The 20653-nt window shown below is 34.9% G+C and overlaps 1 protein-coding gene across 1 annotated transcript in view; it reads left to right on the top strand.

Annotated features, from left to right (window-relative positions):
• Positions 1-20653, top strand: part of METTL25 (methyltransferase like 25) — a 53501-nt gene that overhangs the window by 19085 nt on the left and 13763 nt on the right. Inside the window, exons 5-8 of the mRNA XM_009710168.1 lie at positions 12295-12389; positions 14881-14910; positions 16024-16097; positions 18548-18641. Coding sequence (XP_009708470.1) covers positions 12295-12389; positions 14881-14910; positions 16024-16097; positions 18548-18641 — 293 coding nt within the window. The remainder of the gene's footprint in view (positions 1-12294; positions 12390-14880; positions 14911-16023; positions 16098-18547; positions 18642-20653) is intronic.

The following is a 20653-nucleotide window of genomic DNA, read 5'->3' as shown; positions in this document are numbered from 1 at the left end:
AAAAGCTGGTGAACATAATTAAGGGAACCGAAAGGGATGCAAAGGAAAGTCAAAATTCATGTACGGAATTTTACCAGATTTGTGAAAACTGAAAAGGCCTTGGTTAAGGTAGATTCAGCAGACTAAAACTTCAAAACTGAATTTTCTAAAGGATTCCTTACACAAACATAATGGCTTCATATCACTCCGTTCCACTGAAACATGGAAAGATTATTCGCTGTTTTAGAGGTATTAGAGTACAGATGATTTATGTGTTGCCTAGGTATATTTTCAAAGATATTCCACAGCCAATGTCTTAAAATAGCTATCACTGATACCATGGCAACACAGGAAAACACTTCCAAGCAAAAGATCAAAAAGCTTGATTTCCTTTCCAAGACACCTTTAGATGTTGCTGCACAGGGCACATTTTCATGAATTTGTGACAGAGCTAACTAGTCACTAAAACCCAGATGTTTTCTATCAAAATTGATCCTGAAAAAAATATGAAACTTGAAAAAATATTAACTAGGTGAGTTTTACAGATGTTAAATGACAGCATTACCTATTTAAGTTATTAAAGTATTTTTCATTAATAAGTGTAGCAAAAATATATTAAAACCTGAAACTATCTTACATTTGTAATTTTGTGTGTGTGTGCACAGTATAGTTGAGAAAGCCAAGTTTTCTATAATATACAATAACTAAAGCATACCCTAGGTTTGGTTTCTGAAAATTATTTCGATGACAACTGATTCTGTTTCCTGAAATGGAAGAACATTTTGCTTCCCCCCTGCTCCCCTTGCAATGTAATGGGATTTGTGGGAAAAATACAAACTCGAGGAACTGTGAAGTCTTTGGTCAAAGAGGATTTAGTCTTTCCCATGAAGGAAAAAGGCAGTTTAAGTAGTTCCTCTCCTTTGCTTGGAATCCTAGAAGTAGACTGAGATACTACAATGTGATGGAAGATGGATGCTATGGAAGACCTGAAACAGGTTGTGTTATTTGTGTTTCAGTACTGCCTTGCCTGAGTTTGGCAGTGTATACGAAGAGACAAAGTAGGCTGTGCATGAAGGATTTTGATGAGGGTAATAAAGATTACCTTCCACTGAAAAATCTCGAGAAGAAAAAATGACATTTAATTCCATTTAATTACAATCTCAGAAGATACTATCAAGATTTTTGTATCATTATTTGGAATTACTTATTCATCTTAAATAATCTTTACTCAATAATTATTCTGTCTTTGTCCTAGTGCTGGAAAGTGCATACAAGATTCTGGTATCACTTTGTAATATGAATCTTCTAGGATTTCAGAATCACTAAAGATAAATAATTGTCCCTTGATTATGATCCAAGCATAATACTTTTGCATACAGATTTGTTGTAGTTTCATTAATATTAATGGAGGAATGCAAAAGTTGAGTGACATAATTTTCATGTTATTTTTATGATTGAAACACACTATGAAACAGATCATTGACTAGTTTAAGTTGGCATAAATCCACTGAGATAGTCCCAACTTTAAAATAAGCACCAAACTTTAATCATATTCATGATGTTATATTAGTTGATTTTTTCCAAGGTACTTGAATACTTGAAATAGGTGAGAATTTTGCAAACTTCTTTCTGTCTCCAGTACTACAGGTAATGAATATCTGTAATTCTTTGCTTTACTATCAAAGTACATTTTCATATGTTAATGAGTTAGCTTGCTTTCACACTGTCTGCTGCATTGGTAGACCTGAGAATATAGTTTTAACGTCTGTATTACTTACAGCACATTTTCAGGTATATTTTTTTTTTTGGCAGATGTGGCATCACTATATGAAAGAAGACTAATTCATTTTTATATAAAATAATATTTTGATAACAAAGTAGAATGAAGATACAAAATAAACATACAGCCTGACTTCAGTATCCATAACAGAGACATGGAAATCATGCAATCTGTTAACATCAAACATTCCTCTATTCCAGTATCTTGTCTTCCATAGAGGCCAATAGCAGGCATATAGAGAAGAGTATAAAATCATAGTGAGTACATAGCAATACTTCCCCCAAATACTGTCTTTGCTTCCAGCATGTTTTGGCTCATGAACTTCTTGGAACAAAGTGGTATATTTGCATTAAATAAACCTTGATGGATTTTTATTCCTTGAGCCTTCAGGTTACTTTTGAACATATGTAAACTTTTAGCATCTATAGCATGCTATGGTAAGGGATCAACTGCATGTTGTATGAAGCAGAATTTCCTTTTAATTGTTTTAGGGCTGCTAACTGCATGGAGTTTTTTTATACCCCTTAATTTTGGGTGTAAAAGCCAGTACGCATTTGTCCCTATTTATTTTCTCCATCCCATTCATGATTTTGCAGATTTTTCATTCCCCTTTTATCTGTTTTACAGCTTTTATTTTTTGTAATACTTGCTCCTGTTATTAAAATGTTCCTTACTTATGACAAACCTGTTTCTCTTCTCTGCACCTTTTTGGGTGGTATTACTTGTTATCTGAGGTGAGAAAAACAAATCCAAACACAGAATTCAAGATTCGGGTGCAGCATGGAGTTATATAGTAGCATAATAGTGTTTTCTAGGGGTTTTTTCTTAATAATTCTTAATGGTTTTTTTTCCTTTTCTTAGTACTGGGCTTCTCTTTTCATCGAACTGTCAACTCTCAGTTCAAATCCATTCATTGTATATTTAAAGTTAATATTTTTCCCAATTTGAATCACTTTCATCTACATTGAATTTTATACACCATTTCATCTCTAGTTTTTATTAGAAATGGCTCTAATTTGTATTACCCTTAGGATCATCAGCAAACTTTGTCCTACTTTTTGTTAACTTTTTCAGATCATTTGTAAATTTGATCAACAACCTGTTCCAGCACAAGTCTCCTTAGGCCTCTGCTGGTGATCTCTGTCCTCCATGAAAAATGGTATTTTATTCCCATCCTTTGTTTCTGTCAATTACTTACCCATAGGAATGCTTTTTATCTTGTTCTGTGTTTTGATAGTTTCTCTAATGGTCTTGTTGAATGCCATTTGGAAACCCACTCTATCTTTCTTGTCTAAGTGTTACTTGAAGCCTTAAAAAAAATTCCAATATGTTTGTGAGATATGACTTCCCTTTAAGAAAGTCATGTTGACTCTTCCAAATATGTTATATTTGCTCATATATCAAATGACTCTATTCTTTAAGATACTTTCTCTCCATATAAATGTGAGGCTTCCTGTTTGGAAGTTCCCTGGACCTTCCCTTGAGCTCTTCATAAGCATTAATATTACATTACCTGCTTTGCAAATCTCTAGAACCAAAGAGTTTTGATCAAGAATTTGCACAGTGCAGTTTGGCAATTTCAACTTGGTTTTAGTTTTTGAATGAATGCCATGTGGCCTTGGCAATTTTTTGCTCTTCACAACTTCTGTTTTTCTATAGCTTCTTCTAGGGATCCTTCAATTTTAGATATTTCATCTGATGAGTTCCTTCTATGAAGCAGGAACTGTGGCTTAAGAACTGCATTTAGCTTATCTTCCATGCCTTGTTTCCTTGAGCAATCCTTTATAGCTTTAACACAATGGTAGTCCTATACCTAGTATCTATTTATAAGAAATTCTGTAGACACTCAGGTATCTGCAAAAGGTTGAAGAGATTTGAGATTATAAATTATTATCAAAGACCATACAGAATTATTTTTTACTTTTATAACAATTGAAAGAGAAATGTTTTGTTTGCCTGTGCCAATTACATTACTGACCGAAGAAAGTTATCTGTTAATAACCTTTTTTCTTCTGTCACCGTGCAGAACACAGTTAAATAGCTTGTGCTCTCTCAAGGAGATTCAGAATAATACCCTAACAATTTCATGCTCTGAAATGGAGTCTGAATATTTAGAACATCATAAAAATTGCATAGCTGAGAAGAAAAAAAAACCTTCACTGTTTTCTTTTTTTAATGCCTGTTATTGAGATCAAGTGCAAAAAGACTAATTATACTGAGAGCAGAAGAATTACTAAAGGTATAAATCCTTGGTAAGCAAGATTAATCTCCTGTTTGGATGGTTGTATTTATAACATTGTTGAGGCACAAGGTCGCTGTATATTTTCTGCTGGTCTGAATAGGGTAATTCCTTCCCTGACTTCTGTAAGAATAGAGTCTGTGCGTAGTGACAGCCTTTGTTTGTCAAGAGCAAAGAGCTTATGGTATGTGAACTAATGCCTGTTTCTCCAGCAGTTAAGGACTCTAACATGAATTCTCTGGAAACAAAGTATCACGAAAATGATGAACTACACATGTTCAATATACCACTTATTTCACTAACATCTGCAGGAATGTAATAATAGTCTTTTGAAAAATATAAAGTATCAAATAATTGTCTACTTACCTTTTTTGAAACAGAAAAAAAAAGGATTGTTTCAACATAAAATCTGTTACGTTGTGCGTTTTATACCGACCTAGGCAAATAAATACATTGTCATATTTGACAAGGGAGAACAAATAGAAAAGATTTTTCAAACTGAAATAAGACAGAAAAAGCTTTCTTTTGAATGCAAAGGGCATTTTCAAATACAGAACTTCAGAAAGCTTTTTCCATCTTGAAATACAGTTTCTACAAAGTCATTTAATATATCTTCCACAGTTTTAGTGATGATGACTGATTTTTATAAGTCTTAGGATATTACCTTTTTACACATCTTTGTAGCATAATGTCAACATAAATATACAATTGTACATGTCCTAATCCTTTAGTCTAGAGCATATAAGTAGGCTACACAATTTGTAGTATTTGAATGACTTCAGCAGGGTTGCTTTTAAGCATAATATTCTGCACTGAATATTGCAATTTCAAGGCATTGGTGATAAAAATATAACGTACAGTGTGGCCTTTGAGTGTTAATTCCAACTTGGATGTTAGAGGATTTGTCATGCAGAAGACTTCTGGTGTATTATAATAATGGTATTTCCACTCCTATAGTTCTTACATAGGCATATCTCATGGTTTTTACAGAAGACCTATTGCCACTAAGATAATACATAACTTTGCCAGCTAATGATGACTGAGCTGAGGAGAATTAGAAGTAGGAGGTGTAAAATATAGTTCTGTTAGTGCTATTGGTTACATTAAAAAATATGTAAGGATAGCTATGTATTGTGTCTATGAATATATTGTATCTCTTTCTCCTACTCTGCAAATGGTATTTGTCTGATTTAGGATATACATTCTTTTATTTTTTTTAATTTGTGTCACGCCTTACTAAATGAGTGCTATGAGAGATGTCCAGTAGTATGAAAAGGTGGTAATTGGCTTCAGTGGGAGTTTTCTCTTAAGTGAAAGAGGTAGACAAGTCTAGTGTATAAAACAGCCTTTGCCAGTGTTAAAATTAATCTCCCTTTTGTTTGTAGTTTATTAAAAGCAACTGCAGGATATTCCGTTGTCCAGTCTAAGAAAATAAATTTTTATACATAAGAAAATTGAGAAAAATATTTGACCACAGTATGAAGAGCTTATATAAAAATACTCTTCCTTTAGCTAATATATTTTTTGGGCAGTTTATGGATTTTGTATCCTATAATTCCATTTTATTTTTACATTAAAGAGAGTTTGTACGTTTACCATGTTTACCAGTAAAGATAAGATTTTTTCCAGGTAATTTAACTTTAAAAATTATGGGTCATTTTCCTTTCCAGTTAATGCAGTTGTAATTAGCACTTTGCAAAAATGTAAAATTTTTAATGTTATAGTTACAATTTTGAGTACCAGAATATAATGTTATTTTACTAATAAATATTTTAGTTTGTGCATTTGGAAAATGACTAGTCTCTTGAATCATCATATAAGTGGAAATGGCATAGTATTTAACACACTATATATATTTGTGTCCAAATCAAAGGCTGTATGTATTTCTTATTCACTGGATGTTTGAGTTCGAGTTTTGTGTTTCTGTTGTTGATTTTTAATATGACTAGTGCTAAGTTCCTAGAATTAGGTAACAGGTCTAAAAAGCAATATTTTAATACAGTGTTAGCAAAGAATTTATTTTAATTTCCTGTCACAGCTACTAACCTCAACTTTTATGGCAGTTCCTGGGTTTGTTGGTAGTACTAGAACAAAGTCTGTTTTCTCCTGAGCTTGTCTCCATCCTCCTTCTGCTTCTCTGGTTTGTCTAGAGTGTAAGTCATTCAAGGCCTGCCACGTAGTAACGAGTCCAGAAGAATGGGGGTCCCTCCCTACCTTACTGTGGCCCCTACTGAAATGCCAGTACTGACATAAAGCTGTCAGTAACCATTTATTCATCTTTTCACTTGGTGTTGCCCTTCAAGGATTTCTTTTAGTTTTCAGTAATACGTTTCTACTATTAATCATGTGTTAACTGTGTTCAGAGTAATAGATACAAAAATCCCTTTCTCTACAAAGAACATTTTAATAAGAATATTTTTAAAGAGCCTGATTAATTAAAACAAAGGAGGACAAAAAGAAATAGTGTGGCCAGCAGGACCAGGGCAGTGATCATCCCCCTGCACTCAGCACTGGTGAGGCCGCAGCTCGAGTGCTGTGTTCAGTTCTGGGCCCCTCACCACAAGAAGGACCTTGAGGTGCTGGAGCGAGTCCAGAGAAGGGCAACGAAGGTGGTGAAGGGTCTGGAGCACAAGTCTGATGGGGAGCGGCTGAGGGAGCTGGGGGTGTTTGGTCTGGAGAAGAGGAGGCTGAGGGGAGACCTGATCGCTCTCCACAATGACCTGAAAGGAGGCTGTAGCCAGGTGGGGGTCGCTCTCTTCTCCCAAGTAACGAGCGATAGGACAAGAGGAAATGGCCTCAAGTTGCACCAGGGGAGGTTTAGATTGGATATTAGGGAAAACTTCTCCAAAAGTGTTGTCAAGCATTGGAAGAGGCTGCCCAGGGAAGTGGTGGAGTCACCAGTCCTGGAGGTATTTAAAAGACGAGTAGATGTGGTGCTTAGGGACATGGCTTAGTGGTAGGCTTGGCAGTGTTAGGTTAACGGTTGGACTGGACGATCTTAAGGGTCTTTTCCAAGCTAAATGATTCTATGATTCTACGATTGTATGATGAAACTGAGATCAAAAAATTGAAGAGAAGAAGGGAAATGAATTTACATTTGTAATGCCATTTACAGTTCTTAAATGTACCATGCTCTTTTTTTTTTTCCTTTACTTTTAGACTTCTGGGAATGCTGGCTATATTGCTTGGAAGAAGGAAAGCTCTAGTTAGACAGAAGGAGATCCTCCCAAGGCTGTCTGGATCACAGCGTTTATGGCAAAGCTGCAGTTTGGCCATTTACCATACACTCTTAAGGATACATTGATTTTCTAACAACTTCAAATACTAAAATAGGAATGATGGGACAGAGGATAATTAGGAACAAGGGGAAAGGGAATAATTTAGTTCAATCTAGTATAGCCTTTTTTTATCTGACCATCAATATGTCAGGAACTACCCAAGCAAGAACATGGTTGCTATGGTTGTTATCTCAGGTATTGCTCTTTGAATTAAATAGCTGAAGAGCAGATCTTAGTGCCAGCCTTGTGGATTCAGCCATGTACAGGTTTTAGGTACCATGTCATGTTACCCTTATCTACTTGTCTTTGGCAAGAATCCCAAAGCATTGTTGGCCAACAGGTATATGATTAATACAGCGATTTTTCAATGTGCTTGGCAGTCCTTGCACAATTACCTTATGCTGACAGCTGTGTCTGATCTTCAGTCAGTTGTGCTTTTTCTGTAGAATTGGACTCCTTTTATTTTTGCCTTGAGTATTCTCTAGCTGCCCAGGAGTGGTTCAAAATGGAGCCTTCACATTTGCATTTCTTTTATTTTCATCTTTGTTTTTCTTTTTCTTTCATGATCACAGAAAGAGATCATAGACACTCAAGTGCACTGGATGTGAAGTACAAAAATGCAACTAAAGTTAATTAATAAGTATCTGAACTGTAGGTTTCTCATGCTTTGAAATTGAGAAAATAAAAAAAATCAATAAAACCTTTGAAAAGCAGCTCCACCTAGGTCATAGGCTGAAGTGGAGAGGCAAATTGGGGAATTATAATTCATAACTGTAGTGGAATTTGGAAATTGGGGGTACAGACTGTGAGGATGGACAAAGATGAGATACTAAGACATCAGGAAAGAATCAGCTGAGATAGATGTTAACATCAAAATAATAGCAAATGAGTAGGAGATGTGACTGTTTTAATGTTATGAAAGAAAAGATAAGAAATTATAAAAAGGAAATTTTAAGTTCTCTTAGGAGTGGTGCTCAGAAACACTGCTGAGCCTGTAAGAGTCTTAACGGATCTGTGAATAGGATGGTAACAACAGTAATGCTCACCTGAAACCTTTCTCCGTATCCTGACAGAATTAAGTCATGATGAGGGAAGTTGTAGTTGATCTAATTATAAATAGATAATGTATTTGTTGTGATTTATACTTTTTTACTACTTAGTGTAATGTTTTCAGTGTACCAGGTGTCCATATGTATTGCCATTTTTTTTCATTTGAAAGTTGAATGGAAAGGGGGAAAATTCTTTACAAACAAAGTTCAAAATGGTACAGGTGCTCCAAATCGTATATGCCGCTACTATTGCAATATTACAAAAATTACACAAAATGGAAGTCCAATTCCTCTACAAAGCTTAAGAGCAATTTACTGAAGGTCTTACAAAAAGATCTAAATAATGAGAGGACAGGGAGTAACGTATGACTTCCAGGAGTAAGTTGAGAAATAAGAACTTCATTCTGACAAAATATTTTAAAACAATAGTAGTATTGGGTTCCCAGAAGAAGTGGAAAGGTAATCTGACATACTTTATAGAAAATTTAGTCTTATCAGTTGATGATAAAGTATGAGACTTTATATTTACTTAAATTTTAAATGTTTTACCAAGATAGACCTGAGGCTTTGTATTCTCCTTTGCTAGACAGCGTTGAGTGAAAAATTCTATGAATATTTTTCAGTTGTGCCTAGCATCTGGATGTATTTACACTTGTTTCCCAAACTGTTAATCTCCTTCACAGGATTTCAAGCATGTAATAAACCAAAGACAGCTTCTCCATATAGTATATTGGCTTCAAAACATACAACATTTCTATCTGTTAGAGAAATGTGAGAAATCAGCTGCTGAAGGATTAGTCATAAGACATCTATGTGGTCATAGGAAGAGTTAGTAAATCCATTGAAGGGTTGCTTAAAGTATGTGAATATTTAAAAGAATTCTCCCACCTGTGTTTTAATATCCATAAAGTTCCTTCATTTTTCAAAAGAAATGAAAAAATTGTAATGGAAAAAATTGGTGAAAATTTGGAAAGTTCCTATTAAAATTCTTTTCTAGAAGAAGAGATGTTATGCCTACCAAAAAAAATGTTCTTTACTATCAAAACAGAATGGTAAGGATAGCATTAGATTGTTTAAATATATACATTTAAACAAGTCTTCCATGAAACTATGAATGTTACTAAACGCAGTCAGAGGAAAATAATAGGAATTTGTTCCTTGGCTAATGGCTGGAATTGTTCTTTTCTGGTTTATTCAGTATTATATGTTTCTGTATAATCTACACTTCGTCTTACCCTGCTGTATGTAACTGAGTGATTTTGATGAGAATGTTTTCTGACTTCTACAAGATGTATCCAATTTGTGGGGACAGTGAACAATAACAGCAAGTCTCTTCAAGCTACCTCAATCAGCATCTTATCTGTGTAGATTTCCAAAGAACCATCCTGTTCCATAGAGCTGAACTAGGATACAACTTTTCATTTTGTTCATGATGCTGCTTTAACTCTTGTCATGTTTCCTATGTTCTCTTCCTCTGTAACTGATTCACATTAAAATTATACTTTAGTTTATAAATTTTGTTCTAGAACATAACAGAATTACTTTTTTTTTTTCCAATTATTTATTTTGGTGCAATATTTGCAGCAAATGTATGATTTAGTCTTTTGAAGAGGTTAGCTTAGAAGTAAAGTCATAGCTATTTAACTAATAAATTCTAGGATTATACCCCAGCATAGCTTCAGTTCAGCTAATCAAATGATTAACTAGAATTCCTCATTTTTTCACTTTTCATAGAAGGAACTCTGTCTGATTGACTCCTCTATACTGAATTATGACATGATTGCTTCATGTGCTGTTGAATGCTTAAACTGTTTACTATGCAATCTTTCATAGAATACCCATACTTAAAATGTTTCTTGAATATTTTTGGATATTTGTACAGTTTAGAACAGCTCCTGTGTTGTCAGGTAGAAGCACAATATGGTAATTAGTGAGCTATATAATATTATCTGAACATAGTTGCAGGCATTAAAAGAATTTCCAGGTTTTTAAAATGTAGCTGATAAATATATGAACTTTATAGCAATATATTCATCCTACAACTTGTTTTTTAAATCAGCAGTGTGATTGAGAGTGGACTGGATATGGAAAAATGAATAGAACTCAAGGCAATATTGTAGATATGTGGTCAACTTTGGATATACACAAAAAAATTCTAAGAGTATTAGTTTCCCCCTCTTTTTCTCCTACTTTACGGTTTCAGTAATTTAAATGAAGATGGTGCTTTGCCTGATTATCTTTTTCAAAGGTGTCATAAATTCTTCCGAATTATACATGAGTACAGTGCACTAATATTGAGATTGTAGCTCAGCGGGTAGCAACTTTAACTTGCATGGATGTTTAGTTACCTAGAGGACAGGGTGTAAATTAGAAGAAATTACTTGAAAAGATCAATGATTTCATCTTTCTAACTCAGTTTGCAAATTTTTATTTTGAAATATTTTAACATATGTTTTAGAAGGACTTATTAGTGTGAATCATACAATAGGAACCATGGCAGTCATTGTCTCCTTTGCAAAAAATGTACCTAGTAAGTTCTTATTACCATCCCTGCAGTAGAAATGCTCAGTTTTATTCCATATATTCAATAATTAGACTTGAAGTTAATTAATGTTTTATAGCTTGTCATGAGGCATTTACAAATTCTTAGTACATTCCTAGTGCTGAAACCAGTTGCAATCTGTTTTGTCAAATTTCATCTTTAGAAGTAAAGGAATTTTCTTTCTTTTTCTGTTAATTATCCAGAATTAAAATCCTATTCTTAAATCGTGGTCCTCAAACGATTATACACCTTCTAAGAGCCTCTGATGTTTCTCGGGGCTAAAAGGAGAGCAAAGTGTGAGGTTGCCTGCAGAGCATTACCTGCTTGGTGTTACCTCCTAGAGACCAGCAAAGACTGGGGACTACTGCTAGAAAACTGAGGGCTTTTGCTTTGGGGAGGAGGATCGCATCCTTTATAGTTTCCTATTTCCCTTTTTCTTTGATTAACTTTCATTAAATGAATTCTACTTACGTGTATGTATCTCAGACTGTTGGTAAATTTGAAGAGTCGTATTTCTGCTGTCCTTTTTTTAACCCCATTACATGATTTATCTTTAAATATGCCCCAGTCATCTTTCTGTGCTAAAAAGCCGGGATCCTAGCCAATTTGTGGGTTTTTTTTTTTAAAGAAAGTAGTAATTCTTATTCAGCATTCTAAAAAATCAGCTGACAAATGTACTAATGAAAATTCAAAACATTGTAGAGTTTGCCTACGTTTAAAACTGGGTACTATGAACATATATAAAGTAATTCCCTTACTTTAATTTTCCCACATTTGCATTACTGTTAAACTTGAAGAATTGTGTTGTTATTCAAAATACAAATAATACTGAAATAAACTGAGCACAGACTGTGATGCAAATGCTTCTTGGTGTTTTGAAGAAACAGCAAGAGCCTTTGCAGCTGCTCTTTTCTGGAAAACAAACATTCTGCCTCGCAGCAAAGCTGCGGGCCTTCAGAACTGAAATAAACAAATACACATTGTTCTGCATGATGCTTAAAAGATGTTTATGGTAGAAGAAGAACCCAATGAGAAGAGATACTGAAGTCCCGCTACATTGACCGACTGCCTGGCTTACATCTTGCGACTCGTGGCATGGCATGGCATGGCATGGGATGCCATGAGTATTTGCAAACTCTTCTCCTATCCCTTGGAACATTTTGTCAGTGGATTTTTGTAAGAGACACTCACTTAAAATTGTTTTGGAAGATGTGAAATTATCAGAAATTCAGCATAAACCGAAAACATCTGTTATGGGGAAAATATGTTTTTTATAGCATGACCAGGGGTTTTGGTACTGGACTAGAACAGTTAAGTGTTTCTGCTGCCATTAACTACTGTTCATCTTGCTCAATACATTGTATGTTCTGTAAGTAAGAGAAAAATGAAAGCTGTGCCTTTTTTTTTTTCTTTTCTCCGTTTTGCAGAATGCCCTGACAAAGTGTGGGGATTTCCCATGTGTCAGTACTTAAAGGACAAGGCCTGGTGCTGTGGTCGCAATGCTAGAATGTCAGCATGCTTGGTATGATTCCCCTTCTTTTCTTTTTCCTACTGAGAGCTTTATCCAGATGTTATAGGATTCATTGTTTTTGGCTTCTAATCCTAAAGCCATGACTTTAATCCAAGACTCTACAGAATAACATCATTAATGTTGTAAGCATGATTAATTATATCTCAAAAAAATAGTATTGACCTTCCAGCTTTATATATTTTATACTTGCTGAAGGCATGAAAAAATGAGTATTGACAGAAATGTATTCTAAGAGTGGACAGAAAGGCCAAACCTTTGTTGAAACCTAATCAAGGTAAGCCCTCAGGGTAATAGTTCCTGGCCAAGGACTTAGAGGGGAACAAGGTAATTGTAGAAGGATTGCAATCAGTAACTCCCCCAACGCCTTCATGATTCATAATATTGAATGTTCTGACTGTTTAAAAGCTAAACAAACTTGCCTATTCCAAAACCTAGAAGAGCTCTAAAATCCATGTGGCTTAAGAGACTGGAAACATCTTTTTAACGTTGCACCAAGAGATGAAGTGCTTTTAAAGACCTAACCTCAGGATGATGAACTGTTGTCTAATTTGAAAAAAAAAGATAGGTACTGAAAATTTCAACCCCTGTTTCAGCTAGAAGACCACTATTCATTTCCTCTATTAATTTTTAATTTCTGGTATCAAGATGAATCACATCAGGTTCTGGCTAGCCTCTGCTGCTAGCTCGGTACCTCTGTATAGACTCAGTATAGGCTAATGTATCAAGGTTATGTAAACTTGGACTAACATGGTAATTAAACGCTATCAGGAGAGAGTCCAGGAGGACAGTTGTTTAGTATTCGTAAGGCTTAAATGTGTTAGTCTTGGCAAGGTACAAGAAAAAAATTGTTATTTTAGAGATGTTGCTGTAAAACTTATCACAAAAAGTCCTTTCTTAAAGGGATTTGCCTTTTCTCTATTTGTTGTCAGTGTCATACAATACCAATTCTTCCTTAGCTGACACATTAGCTATTTCCTTTCCCGTTCCCTTTCTTTTGGAAAGAAAAAGGTTGGGCTGTTTTTCAACAATGGTAGGAAGATAAATTTTGTAAGCGAATGACCCCCAAGAGACAGTACTGACTGTGCCATATATATATCTATTTTAGAATTCACAGAAATCACAGAAATTTGGCAGTTAAAAACTTTTTTGTTTAAACATTCACGAAAGGCAAGGAGTTCTCCTGTGTCACTAGATATTTGTACTGTTACTATGTTTGTAATTCTCTCTCTGCATTTTTCACGACTAGGATTTTCCTTACCTTCTAGGAGGTACAAGGGAGACAGTGCAGTGCAGCTAGGCACCCATCTTCCTAGGGGTGATGGCTGGCTAGGAGAGACTGAGTCTGCTGAGCAATGACACTCAGCATTATTGCTGATGTTCATTATTACCTGTCATTCAAATTGGTTAAAGTGCCGAGGGCCAAAGGTTCTGGACAAGAGTTTCAGTTTCAGACCCTTACAATATATGTTAGGACTCACATCCATCTTCTAAGCAGCAGTGGATATATGCTGGTATGACAGTTCTAGCTTATACAGCAGAAGTCGAACCTGATAGTTGGCCAAAGCCAGGAACGGAGGAACTGCAACTACTTGGACTGTGTTTGAAGAACAGTCTGAAATACAAGATCAGTTCTAAAACTAGGAGAAGAAGTAGGTCATTCAGAGACAAGCAGTCTTATTTACTGTAGTGGACTTTGGGAACTAAAGGGGACAATGACCCATAAGTGGTGAGGCATTTTTGGTTTGCTATCTGATTTGTTGTAGTGTCAGATAATTTACTGAATTTTTGTCTTCATTTCTACTATGATCTTCAATACTCACTTGAAATTTTTGTAGGCACAGTATCTTTTCAACTGTAGAAAAATATGCCATGCTTCTAATTATTTGTCATTCTTTGTCACTATGGATCATAAAAATCAAGAACTCTCACACCTACATCAGGGTTTATGGTATGAAGAATCTAGTGAAAGATAATGCACAGTATTTTAAACTGCAGTCTCTCTGAAGTTTTCATTTTATTTAACTTTACATACAGAAGTTCAATTTATCTGAATACTAGGGACTAAAAGTATTTAAAGACGTTATACATTGAACTAGTATTTACTTTAAAATACTTGAATACGCAAAGTGAATTATTTGTATTTCAGTAGGAATAGACTCAAGAAAAATGCATTTCTTTTTAGCACTTTCACAGAAAGTAATCATCTGAAATTCTTTTACAATACTGAGAAAAACAAACAAATTTTGCATGCATCTATTTCCATACAGTTTATCATTGTTTCTCCTATAAATAAACCAAAATAACAGGAGTGAGCAGATTATGAGTCCCTAAAGGTATTAACACTTTAAAGTGCACAAGCTTGTGTTATGTCACACCATTAATCTTTTAAAATATCATCTCCTCTGACTTTTATACAATGTGTTTATAAAATGGTCTGATAAAGAATAAACATATCGGCAATTTAATTCCTTCACTCTTAAAGGCTTTGGAGCGAGTTGCAGTTGGCCAAATGGTAAGTAATATTGTTTATTTTAGCCATTCTAAGATAAAATGTGGTTTTCCCCCTTGAATACTCTTAATCCATGACCTTTTATTGAACTTCTGCATTTCTGGGATCTAAAATACTAGCATACACTACATCAAATCCTGATAGATAGCATGTGTCATCATGAAATCACATTTTTATTGCTGTGATTGTACTTAGCGAATCTGTTTTCTTTTGACAATTAAGAGTCTGGGAAAAAAGCACAGCTTAAAATTTAAGGCATTAAACTACCCTTCCTAACTTCTTTCGCTATCTTTCAGCTAATACATAAATTCAGTACAAGTGTCCTTCTGATGTCCCTGGTTTGGATCACCCTATCCCAGTGTTTTATCAACTAATGTAAAACCAGAAATTATTATGACAAAAATTTGAACGTGTTAGAAACATCATCATTCTCAATTTTAATCCCTGTGTATTTTTTCCCTGCGAATACTTTCAATTATTGTTGTGCAACTTATCCTTTTGGGGATAGTGGACACCAACTGTGCAAATATTTACAAGGCAAAGCTGAGAGACCTCTTCTTTCCATATGTAAGCCCCAGTAGTCTTTTACTGTAAATGCATTTTGCCATGAATTTTTAAATGGCAAGCATTAACTATTATGCAAACAGATCTTTCATACACAAAGATATGAAGTTTTCAGTGTACTCTGTTTTTATGAGCATAGTACTTTCTGCATGGTCCAGACTACAGTGTATGATGATTCAGCTAGAGATTTTTTCCTTTTGTCTTTAAAACAGGTTTGGTAAATTGCTGTATTTATTTTGCATAGTAAAATTTGGATCACAACCAGTATGTTTTTCCTCTATTCTTTTTCCCTCTGCCAGCCTTTGAACTTTTACTTCAGAGTTTGGGTTTCTTTTTGTTTTTCTTGCATTTATGGTTATGTTAGAATCTGACCCAAAAATGTAATTTTAACTGGATGCAAGAACATTAGTGAATTGTCTTCTTAAACCTGTTATGACTGGTTATAAGGAATACAAGCCAACAAGTAGTTAAGGAAGCCAATATCAGTTTTGTTACTCTGATTTTAATTTCAGTGCATATTTTAAATCCTTGCTCTTGTAAAATTTTTTGCAGCTGCCTACAGAATCATTGTTTTATCGAGCTGTTCTTCAGGTTATTATAGAAGAAATGTATGGTGTCACCAAAAGGTAGGAAGCTCTGAATTCACAGAATATGAACCAAAGATCTGATTCTCTTCCACCTCTATTCTGTAGAGAAAGTATTTCTTAGAAAGCAGAAGGGTGTAAGAATCAGTCTCGACATACTATCTATCTATATATATATATATATAGGTATTAAAATGCAGGATAGATTTGTTCATCCTAAATCCACATCACAAATGTATTGCCCTTCCTTTACCCACAGCTGAAATAGGTCCTCTTTGGTACTGGATACGTGGGTGAAACATACCTTCATCAGAGAACCAACAGTGAATTCACTAAAACATCAACACAGTCCTGGGCTACCCTGTTATGCAGAGGTTCCAGCAGCTTTAATAGTGCATAAGACAAAAAGATTTCCATTTGTCCTCAGAAAAACTTCTGAAAGTTCAACAGCCATCATGGCTGTAAAGAGCTACGTACTGCCTGTGCCCACACTGGCAAGTACTGCGCCCTTGTAGGCTGGGATTTGGAGAGCGGGTGCTGAGGACCTGACATCTGCGGTATACTCTTTTTCTGGAGTTGTAGTTGGATTAGATTTTATCTAATTCTGTGGGATGTATGCCCGGTAGCACTTGGAGCACATCCAGAAGCACACCTTCCCATTTAATTTAATTTGAAAATAACCCATTTTTTGAGCTCTGATCCTATTCCATAGTGTGAACTGAGGCATGAGAGGTGGGGAGAACAAGAAAATTCACTTCAGAAGTATATTCCTCATCTAAAATAACTGCTAATGCAGATATCCCCAAATCTTTTGCTAAATGTATAGCCAGACAGCTTACCCTTCAGAAGGTCAAACTCCTGAAAGGAGAAATACTTCTTTAATATTATGTAAAATACCACACATAAAATCATGGCTACTAAATTGTAAAAAAATGAAAAAGTGTGAGATAGATGATAATATGTATCATTTGTTAAAGAAAGTATAATTTGGAGGAAGTAAGATTAAACTTTTGAAATAGAAGTAATGGCTACCTTGGAAAGACTCCCAGACACACACACCAGTTTTGTTGCTGAGCATGATGTTATACGGCATGGAATATCCCTGTGATCCGTTTGGGTCAGCTGTCCTGGCCATGTCCCCCCACACTTCTTGTGCACCCCCAACCTACTCCCTGGGGGGCAGAGGGAGAAACGGAGAAGTTTTCGATGCTGTGCAATCTCTGTTTGGCAAAAGCTGAAACACTGGTGTATTAGCAGCACTGATTGAGTCACGAAACCAAAGCACAGCACTATATGGGCTGCTGTGAAGTTAGCTCTGTCGCAGCCAGACCCACACAATATCTTTCCCCTTGTAGCTTGCGATTAGGAGGTAGATGCTCATTTTCCGAAGAATAACGTAACAGCACAATTGTTAACTGACTTTCAGACTGCAGCAGCCCAAATGTTTAGGTGCATCTGAATATTAGCTATGACCACAGAAATGACTCTCAATGAGTGGAGGTCCTTGCCAGCTGAACAGTGTTAGGGCTGCCACTGAGTGAAGTCTTTCTGTTGACCTCAGTAGGTATTAATTATGATCTCTAAATAAGGAGAGAGGAGGTTTACTAAGAATAAAGAGGGAAAACATTTTCAGCTAAGGTATTTCTATTCAGTGTTCCACTGGGGAGGGGGAGTGTATCTCTTCTTAAGTAATTCAGTAGCTGAAAATTCTGTAGCTGAAAATTTAACTCCTACGTTGCACAGCTGGAAGAGGAATTACATTAGGACACAGTCACGAAAGTGAATTCAGACTAACAAAAGCTTTGCGTGTTGTTTCTCCAAGATATTTTAAACAAAGAGAACAAATGTAATTGGCCTGTTAGGATTCAGTCTTCCTGTATGTTTTTTTTAAGTTTTTGTGCATTATTTTAACTTGTTTTCTGAAACAACCCACATTTTTGGCTGACTTCAAAAGCAGGCCATTGAGTTGTAAACAGGAGAAAATTCTGGCATCGTTTAGGGAAATAAAAATTGTGAGGATAAGAACACAAGGTAACAAGTGAAAGTGAAATTTTACTCCAACTTGGCATTTGCTCAGTCCAGTGGTTGATGGTAAATAAATTAAGCAGCGTTATAGTAAATTATAGAAGTATTATAGAAGTATAGAAGGAAATATCTGTCAGCAGAAATAAAAATTTTGTCATTCATATAGGGAAATAAAAATATTAGGGGAGAAATTAAAAGCAACCTTCAGCTAACTCTCAAATTCTTAGGTAAAATAATAACTGTACTGTAATCATAGTACAATTGTACAGTTGCTGTATCTTGAAATTTCTTCAAGTATTAGCCAGCTTGTTTTGTTTTAAGTAGAAGGGGGAAAAAGGAAAATTGTTACTAACTTGGCAGTAGTAGCTGTCCAACTGATTTATTTCTCCTGGATTAAAAATTAAATTTAAAATGTGTAAACTCCTGTTGGATATATAAAAGCCTGCATCTCAATGCTGTATTTGCAGTGATCGACATGTTGGAAAAACTTTCTCCAAATCATCCTCCTTCATAGATTATGTCAGAAAGTCTCTGAAAAAACTGGAACTGGATGATTCAAAGGTGAGTCACTAAATAGAGACTACATGAAATTCTTATATCCATATAAGTTCTTGAAGTCAGCACCACAATGCAATGTTTAAGCCACTGCATTGATTTAGTTTTTATATTGTTGTATAAATATAAAGCATTCTCATTTTTATTAATACTAATAGAGCCAATCTATACTTATGTTTTAAAAAAAGAAAACCAAAGTTGTTGTTTTTCATGTTTCTTGGAAATAGACTTCCATATATAAATTCTTTAAAAGATTTTGTTTTAAAATTACTTTATTCTAATGACTTTCTATAAAACCAATCCTTTTTTATACATGGTACTTATGATCAGAATTTTTTTAATCCTTTCCGGTATTTCTGAAGTTAATCCTACAAATCTGCTTTGAGGCAAAAAAATGTAATACATACTCTATTTTATACATGCTGTGATTTAGAGATAAATATAGTATATAAATATACCATAGTGAAGCAGGCATGAAGAACTTCTTGCCTGTGCTGAAACTCTACATCCTGATAAAAGTAACTCTTCCACATTTTTCAATCCAGCTGAAACACTATCCTACACAAACATGTTGCTTTTTTGTCTGTGCTTAAGTTTATACTGAAAGTGATCCAAAAGAACATGGATAATGAATCACATAGTAAACACTTTGACCTCTTTTTATTTTCATTTCTTTCTGCAGCAATATTATCTTGATCCCTTTGGACACCTTTGGAAAAATGTAACATTATAGCAAAATAGGCAATTCCGTCTATGCAGTGTGTTTCTCTTACAATTTAGTTCCCAAAGTATTTCCAATTTATTTTAGCCTTTAGACAGTCTCCTTAAGTAGCCTTTGAAGCTCTTTGAAGACCTAATACTTTTTTTCTTTAAATTAATTAATGTTAGAGATAAATATTAATATTTTTAAATTACTTTCCTAGATAGAGGAAAATAAGTAAATACAAAATTGAGATTTAAACTTCTAAAGTCTTCCAGAGACTTATTTATGTTCTTGTCTTGTCTTAGTACTACAACTGCTAAATTGGTCAACAGATGGCAACATAGCATTAGGCATGGAATATGGCTGTGTGACCATCACAGCCACTCTGTGAGACCAAGTTGTGCAATGGAGACACTAGAGACTGTTAGCCTAAACATTAAAAAATGTAGTACAAATCAAAGAAAAAAGTAGGAGTGGCAAGTATGTAAAATATTTAAGGCAGATGTTGTAGTAGTCTTTGGTAAAGCAATTTTTAAAATCTGTAGTCAAAATGTCAAATCACTTAGAACTTGCCAGGCGGATCAAACCATGAACTAGGAGAAAAATGCAAAAGCAATTAAACACGTAAATGCAAATGACGTTGCAATCATGCTTACAGCATTAAGAAAAAGACTTATGCCTGAAGTTCACTGTGGTTTAAAAGGATTATATTTAATTCTGTTTGCAAATTGAGTTACCTGTTTGCTTTTCTGTATAAATAGGCACTAATATCAGGTGTTTACCCCGGCTGAAGGTACTAAAATGGTGTCTTCCTCAGTTTGTGTACAGTCACCCAAAAGCAACAGTGGATTGTTTCTGCAATAATCAGTTTACTAAATCATTAAATAGACTCTGCTGGTAGAGAGTTATACATTTTTTTCTTCAAAACCAGTAAGCATAGAAACTTTATGTCAATATGTCTGACTTCAGACAGCTGCCTTTTGCTGGAAAGGGTCTGGAGAAATGCAGATTGCCCTGAGAGAAAGATGTCTGTCAACACTACTTCGAGCTGCACGTGTTTGTGTGGTTGCTAAAGACCTGATTCAAGTAAACGCTCATTTTTGCTTATATTTCTCCTCAATTTTATGTACAGCTGGCTGCATACTGAAGACTGAATTTTATGCTGATATAAACAATATTATTTTTTATTTCCCGGCTATGTTGAAATCTGCAGCAGCACAAAATGGTGCTATTTTGGTACTGCTGAGAGGAAAGTTGTTACTGCTCCCTCAACAGTGGTTCTGACACTGCAGCTTTCATGGTGGAGTCAGCATTA

Source organism: Cariama cristata, unplaced genomic scaffold, assembly GCF_000690535.1.
Source record: "Cariama cristata isolate BGI_N322 unplaced genomic scaffold, ASM69053v1 scaffold3521, whole genome shotgun sequence".
Lineage (NCBI taxonomy): Eukaryota > Metazoa > Chordata > Aves > Cariamiformes > Cariamidae > Cariama > Cariama cristata.
The sequence above is the reverse complement of the archived record's forward strand: the minus strand, read 5'-3'. Positions and strand labels throughout refer to the sequence as shown.